The sequence below is a fragment of the Aplysia californica genome, unplaced genomic scaffold, assembly GCF_000002075.1.
Source record: "Aplysia californica isolate F4 #8 unplaced genomic scaffold, AplCal3.0 scaffold00016, whole genome shotgun sequence".
Taxonomy (NCBI): Eukaryota; Metazoa; Mollusca; class Gastropoda; order Aplysiida; family Aplysiidae; genus Aplysia; species Aplysia californica.
The window spans coordinates 1,884,113-1,892,184 of NW_004797286.1; the positions used below are offsets into that span (position 1 = coordinate 1,884,113).

The following is an 8,072-nucleotide window of genomic DNA, read 5'->3' on the forward strand; positions in this document are numbered from 1 at the left end:
TTGATTCTGAACATAAACAGACTGATAGGGTGCACTTCTGTATTGCTCTGATCTACAATTATTTGCTAGCATAATGCACGAATATTATAATATGAAGAAAGGCAAGCCAATGTACTTTTAAAAAAGCAGCGATATATCTTTAAAACCAGTCCAATCTGGAAACACGTAGCACAACAGAAAATCCTTCTTTATTTCGTAGCCAATCAAATCGCCAAGATTCTTAGGCCTCTACTGGGCCTAGCCTACCTTACTACCACGAGAGTTCGCGAGATCGTTGAGGTAAATAAACTGAAGTTGGAATCATGGCGGCGAAGGGCTCGGCACCTGTGGTGTTAGTTGTGCAAATTCTTCTTTTTATGATTTGGAGCTGTTTAGCGTTTGAGAGTCGTAAGTACATCAACTTTTATTGACATTCCCTTGGTTGTTTTTACTTATTGAAGGATGAAAGTCGTTTGTGCCTTCTTTTTATTCAGTTTCAAATGCCCCTGTCTGCTTCTATTTCCAAGGAACTTGCTCTGTTCTGTGCTGCCATAGAGGCCTAGATCTACATTGTAAGGAGTCTACTATGAATTCTTACCGTTACCAGTAGACTATCTAGAATCTAGATCTAGATCTAACGCTAAATGCCGTGTTGTAAAATAAATTAATTTAGGTATAGATGCAGTATTGGTTAGACAAGTGCCGTTGCTAGCCGGTTTTGGAAGGAACAATTTTTAGAATAGTAGTAAATCTAGCGGAACTGATAAATCTTCAACTGAGCTAAATCTAGATTCTAGATCTAGATCTAGATCTAGATCTAGATCTAGATCTAGATCTATCTAGATCTAGAATCTAAATACTATAGACTATAGATTTTAGGTCGAGAATTTAACTTCTTTACAAGATAATAGGGTCTAATATAGCGCAAATTCCTGCTCAACAGCAAGCTCTTCTCAATCATACTCTGTCTAATGGGCTACAATCTATCAGCAGATCTAGATTCTAGCTCTTCAAAATTTAGTTTCAAGCTTTCAGCTGACATTTATTATGGGCCGGCTCTATTTCTCCGAACTTCTCCGAATGCTCGGGAAAATAAACTTGAACTCTATTTCTCGGAACGGTTTCCGTTCTCGAGATTTTTTGGTTGCGAATGGAGTGGCGCGCACGCACGTGAGTGTGCCTGTGTGTGTAGTAGAGGTGTGAAAGGGGGTATATGGAGGGATTTTTTTTTCTTTTGGTTTAAATTGCCTTTGGGGGTGACTAAACTAAATGCAAAAAATAGGTTACTGCCAAAGTCAAAGTCTTGCTTTCTCCCAGTACGTTTTGAAGGCATTTTCAAATGAAATATTTAGTCTGGGAACATTTCCCCAACCACAATTGAAGTGTCTGAATATTCAGACATCTAAAAATCTCTTGCTCTAGATCTAGGTCTAGATCTAGCTCTAGAAATTGAATTCGATGCAAAAAATGCTTCGGACTAGTCCTCGCAGAGTGGCGGAATAAAAGATGACGTTGAACTCTCGCCAATTATAACCAAAATGTCTCGAGAACGGTAACCGTTCGGAGAAATAGAAGTTACGTTTATTTATTTTTCAGAGCGTTTGGAGAAGTAGTCTCTTTGTTTATTACATTATGTCCAGACAAGCACATTTGTTAAACTTTCTTTCAGTTTCGATTCCCCATTCTTTCCGATTTTTATTCAATGAGGAAAGGTTTTTAATAACTCATGGACCCGTTTCATGCTCAGATCTAGTATGAAGCACTTTTCTTTTTCATTTTTATTTGTTTTTTATAAACAAGTCTTTATTTTTTATATCTGCTGCAAGTTATCAGTTTATGAGATGTATATATTTTTATACAAACTTTCTTACAAAATAGGACCAGCAGTGTAGTAATATTTGACTTAGTTTTTAACATGTGAGGTTTCGGGGGAGGGGGGGGGGCATCCCCCATGGCCTAAAAAAAGTCTTGGGATTTCAGGAGGGCATGCCCCATGTATTTCACCATACACATTTATATTTATAATTTGATGTTTTGCAAAAGTAGGTTTGATATTTCTTTGAAAGCAATTGATTTGCAAGGGTTTTGATAACTTATATGTGTGTTCTGCAGCAAAATGATAATGGCAGTTTACCCCCCTAAAACAGTGCATGATCTGCTTGGGAGTCTAAAAGTAAAGTAAGAATTTACCTCAAGAAATATCAGCATTACTGTACTACTCGAAAGTTTAAAGACATTTTCGCTCCTCTTGTAAACTAGTTGGGGCTTTTTATTGTTGACCGTGATGAATTCACCTGTTTCAAACATCTGTAAATTTACACACATATATGTGTATTAAAAGATTTTTGTTTTGTACTGGTGGAGACTAAAATAGTCTTCTTTCCTTTATTATAAATTTATAGAGTTAAAATTGTAAACTGCTAAGAGTTTTAAAGCATCAGGATATTATCTCTCCATTTTCTTTCTTATTTTTTCTATCATCCTTTTAGTGTTTACATAGTTACGTCCGCATACTAAATGTTCTTTCGCCAAATGTTTTTATTTTTAATATTGTGGAAAGCTGTTTGTTTACTGTTTTGTATTCCTGACTATCTTTATATGTTACTTTATATATTATAAGGAAACTCTCATACAATGCTCAGTGTTTAGTAAGCCGAAAGAAGGCAAAACCTTTCGACGACTTAAAGAGTGAAGAAGGCAACATCAGTGTGTACAAATAATATGACCTCACTCCACGCCCTGCAAAACAAAGAAAATGCTGAATGAACTTTTTCATGCTCTTGAGAAAAGAGATTGTTTCTTTCAAAATGTCTTCTTAGTTAAAAAGATAAAATTGTAGGACTAAGTTTAAGCAAGATTGTTATAAATTTATTCTGTGAATGGCAGTCTAGCTATGGTTCTAAATGTATATATTGTTATTGTGACCATATCATACATATGCTTTTATCTTTCTGTAAGTGATTTAATGTAAAGTGGATGGTCAGTTTCGTTATTTATACAAAATCACTTCCCAATATTTTTGTTTCTGAAATTTACTCCTCTTCTGGCACTATTCTTTTGTCAAGTCATGAGTTCTCAAGAAAGCAGAGCAGTAAATTATGATGGTGGGAAAAGGAATTGTAATCTCTCTGTACATTCTGGCAGCATGTTGACTCAAGTGGGATTTTTATTATTATTTTTGTTTTTGTCTGCAATTTTTTTTTCTTAAAATGCGTGGATTTCTTAAAAAAATATAATTTTTCTTTCAAGACTGACTATTGAATGATAAAGTAGGGTACTGTAGGACTTTAAAAAACAATATTGTTTGTGGGTTTTTTTTAAAAGTAGAAATTAAAGAGAGACTAAAAATCTGATTCTATTGAAAGAGATCTCATTTAGGAGATGGAATCTTCAATAAGTTACCATCTGGATTACTGGATTAACATTTAAAAAAAAGTTTAGTGGGTGGTTGGCGGGTGCTCTGGTGTGGTTTGTTTTTTGTTTCCTATCAAACGTCTATCGTCCTTATCTCCCCTCCTTCTCCTTTTTTATGTTTACTTACCCTTTTGTAACACCTCTTACCTTCTGGCGCTCGTGACCTTACATTATACAGTTGCGATCGCAGTAAAACCTCTACTAAAACTAAAAGAAAAAGTTTAGTTTTCCTTCTGGCATACAGTTGACATAACATGAGTATGCACACCCTTATTGGTTCTTGTGCTCATGTATTTGTGTAGAGAATGGCCTTCATAGCCATATAATATTAATATTATAGAAAAATGCGTGAAACAATGTATTGTATTATAATGAGAGACTCTCAAGAATACTCTCTCTGCAACATACATGTGCCATTTTCTTCGTCTAAGATTGTGTGCTTATCATGTTATTGGGTGACAATCCTTTATCCTGAACAAATCTGTTCCATAGTATGTTGCTTTGTTTCGTATTGGGAGTACTTCAGTTTCGTACTTTTAATTTGGGAGGAGTAATTAAATGTTCTTGTTGTACAGTCAGACTTGTTTAAGACGACCACCCATTGTTGAAGAGAAAAGTGGTTTTCTTAGACAAGTGTCATAAATAATATTAAAAAATGCCGGGAGGAGAGTGCCAAACTCATGTAGGAACATGTACATGGAGGTAGAAATTTGTTTATTATTTTCTTTTTAAAGAGTTATAAACAACCTGTCCTAATGTGTCGGTGTGATTGAGATTGTTTGTTCTCTGTGCCCGAGATTTATCTCTAATTCCCCATGGGAATTTGTTTCTGTTTATTCTGTTCTCCAATTTCCTTTTGTCTTCCCCCAATCTTTTCTATTATTAGAGTTAGATGCCATTTAATCAATAATTTTGTTGAGGCAAAGCCAGCTCATAAATGGTTTGCAAGCTTATTTTATTAAAATGTCAGCATCGCGTTTTTTTGGTTTAATAAGTGTCCAAGGAATAATGGTGTTCTAATAATACAAATCTTGCGGGAATATCCCCTTTCTATAGCATTCAGGCCATGAAGTTAGACTTCTCTGTCTGGAGAGTGGACTAAACCTAGAAGCCTTGCCCTCTGTGAAGTGAATGGCAAAGATGCCTTTTCCCAAAATGCTTGTGTTTTCTTGCTTCCTTCTTTAAATCTTGAAATATTATTGATCTCCACTTTCGCTTTTTTTTTCTTTTGAGTGTTTAAGTCTTTAAATCTTGGAAATCGTATATATTGTTGCTTATTTTGCCACTACTATTGTCTCTGTCTCTGTTTCTCTCTGTCTCTCTCTCTCTCTCTCTCTCTCTGTCTCTCTCTCTCTCTCTCTCTCTCTCTCTCTCTCTCTCTCTCTCTCTCTGTTTGTTTGTTTGTCTGTCTGTCTCTTCCCTGTGGTTTTCCTTCATTTTTTTGCCCCCCCCCTCCATCGTACCCCCCCCTCTCCCTGCGGCTATCCTCCTCATCTCCCTCTCCAACTCAGTGCCCGCCACCCTGTCACTCAATCACATCCTCTAATGCATCATCCCGCTCATCAGCAGCCGCGGGCATTTGTTGTTTCTGCCGGCGCAGCTCTCCTTTATTTAGAGCGGCCGCTTCTTGAAGTCGGGAGGAACTGCCCCTAGGAACGTTCTTCTCTCTCTCTTGTGGACACCGGTTGTTCCCCGGTCGTGGAATTGTGAGCGGGTAACGCGATGCTGGAGGCGATGGATTCCGCCAACGAGGGGGGGGGGGGGAAGGGGGGGGGCAGGCCCCAGCCGCGCTAAACGCATAATGGCACATTGGCCGCCTCTGTAAATTTCTGTGATATTGAATTGGAAGCTATAGCCGTCAGAACGAAGAGGTTTCTGGGCGTTTGTTGGTGTATTCTCGTTCTCGTTCTCGGTCTCGTTCTCGGTCTCTCTCTCTCTCTCTCTCTCTCTCTCTCTCTCTCTCTCTCTCTCTCTCTCTCTCTCTCTCTCCCTCTCTCTCTCTTTCTCCCCCCCCCTCCCCCTCTCTCTCACCCCCCCTAGACTGTAGAGTAAACTCTAAATGGGTTGGGTTCCTTTTATCATCCATCAATCTGTACATTTGTCTCTCCTTCTACAGAGGCTATCCACCACGTACACACAAACACACACACTACATTGAGGTAGATAGAGACAGAGATGGAGAGAGATGGAAGGATAAAGAGGGAGAGAAATGGAGGGTATATATATATATATATTATATATATATATATATATATATATATATATATATATATATATATATATATATATATATATATATATATAACATGTATATCTATATATACATAGAGAGAGAGTAATATATATATATATATATATATATATATATATATATATATATATATATATATATATATATATATATATATACATATACATAGAGAGAGAGAGAGAGAGAGAGAGAGAGAGAGAGAGAGAGAGAGAGAGAGAGAGAGAGAGAGAGATTAAAGATGAGGCATGAGTTTGGAGGGAGTAACATGTTTTAAAGTAACCACATTCTCAGCTCAATGGCTTCTCCACAACCAACTCGTTTCGTCCTACCGTCCAATATATAATTTTACGCCACGCGTATGTCCGTGTATCGATCACCTCGTCCGTTTCTAATGAATCTTGAAGTTTTTTTTCCCCTCCACCCAACTTCTTCTCTATCTAGCGAAATCACCGTCTCTTGTTGGAATGAATTCCTTGTCCCAGCCTCCTTCTCCCCCCCCCCACCCCCCCATCTCTTTGTACCGCTGTGCGGGTTATTCCGTGCATCTCATTCGACGGGTCTCGCTCTCTGGCTTCTGTTCTGGTTACACGACTGTCCCTATTGTTTAGTGAGAGTGGTCGGAGGCGTCACTGGTATGACTTTCGTCTTTTCTCTCCCCCCCCCCCTTTTTGTGTCTGTTTGTCTTGCTTTCCTCCTCCTCCCTCCCTCCACCCCACCCCTTTGCAGCAATTGGCCGTTGTCACATCGATATAGTTGTCACCATTACTCAAATTACTAAGACTTTTATTGACTGGTTGCACTGTTAGCGGTGTTGCTGTCGTTCTGTGTTGTACTGGTTTGAATTCTTAAAGAGACCGTCTTGAATCTTAAAACAATGTTTTGAGTTGCTTTCGCCGACTTGGTTCGGTCTTACCAGAATCAAGTCGGCCTGACCAGAAATTAAGATCACAATAGAGAAGTCCAGCCTCTTTACCCTATCCGTACGTCGTGTTTTACTATCGTATCCTTACGACGTGGGGAACTCTGTTCCTCCACTTTCCAAAGAGGAGATTTACTCGTTAATCCGATCCGTACGCTTTGCAGAGCAGTCTGTCAAAATGAATTTTTGAGAAATGCTTAAAGTTTCAAAGAGATCTTCGCACTAGAAGTATTCTAAAACCTGAAAAAATACAACCCCTGGTACAAAATGACCCCAGGCGCGCGCGCGCGCGCGCGCGTGTGTGTGTGTGTGTGTGTGTGTGTGTGTGTGTGTGTGTGTGTGTGTGTGTGTGTGTTTGTGTGTTCAGCAATGCGAACGTCAGTGTGCCCACATTTCCATTCTCGAACCTCTCTTCGGCCTACGCTGCCCGTTCGAACGTTCCCCTGGTTGCTTCATTGTCTGCCCATCTCAGTTTTTGTCTTACTTGTTAAATACACATTTGCTTGACGAGAGCTTTGCAAACAGATGTAGTTAGCTAAGAATGAATAGACATTTTTAAGGACTGTAGAATGTCCACTGTCCCACATGGAAGAGGGGAAAAAACCCCGAATATATAAATGAAAAGTTCAAACTGTAATCATGAACGTGTGTGTTAACTTGATCAGAGCTTTAAAATCTTGTAAGGGCTGTGAAACTTCACGCATGGTGGTTAGGCAACCAGACTTGTTATCCAGCGGTTCGGAGGTTGGAAGCTGAGGTCGGCTCGACTTATGTCCTTGGGAAAAGCAATTTACACGGATTTTCCTCACTTCACCAAGGTGGGAATGGGTACCCAGCAAGAGGTGGTGAAAGATCTCGTCAGTTTAGTAGTGTTTGTGCGCTTGTATTGAATGGTTTTCGACAAGCCGAGAATGCGTCGTGAGTTTTCTAAGGATTGCTTGGGGATTACTTGTTGTAAAGCCCACAGAGCAATGGTATACGCTATTATTATTATTATTTAGTATTATTATTATTATTGTTATTATTATTGGCTGTATATATATTTTTGGCTGAGGGAAACAAAAAGAATGTATAGTCAGCAGACAGCAGATAATACTCCGAAAAAAAAAGACAACAAAATAATGATACGAATGATTGATGTTTGTCAGAGTCCTAAGTTGGGAGCTAGTTTCATCCAGTCAAATAATTCACGACGCTTTACAGATTTCAAATCGGAAGAGAACACAAAACAAAGCTGCTCGTTTGTTTGAATTTGAAGTCAGTTTTAGATTAGCTGTGACAGGCTTTAAAAAAAGCTGGCAGTTTCTGTCAGTAGTTTCAGGTGTGCTGGCGGTGAAGAGCCTGAACCAGGTAAAGAATTTCTCAAGCCTCTGTGAGGGGACGGTCGGACTCGACGTCTCTTAGTCCCATAGAGGCTCGAAACGTTTCTTTTTGTGTGCGGGGATCGCACGTCTTCTATCACGCATTCTCGCGTACTAGTGACCGAGTGTGTTTGTGTGTGTTTGTTTT

The 8,072-nt window shown here is 38.9% G+C and overlaps 1 protein-coding gene across 3 annotated transcripts in view; it reads left to right on the forward strand.

The window, feature by feature from the left end:
• Window positions 1-212: 212 nt before the first annotated feature.
• LOC101847548 (plexin domain-containing protein 1) overlaps window positions 213-8,072 on the forward strand; it is a gene marked incomplete in the record, with an annotated part of 100,515 nt that continues 92,655 nt past the window's right edge. For 2 of the 3 annotated variants that reach the window (XM_005090406.3, XM_005090407.3), the window contains 1 exon segment: window positions 213-387. In XM_005090406.3, the coding sequence (XP_005090463.2) occupies window positions 303-387 (85 nt within the window). 3 annotated transcript variants of the gene reach the window in all.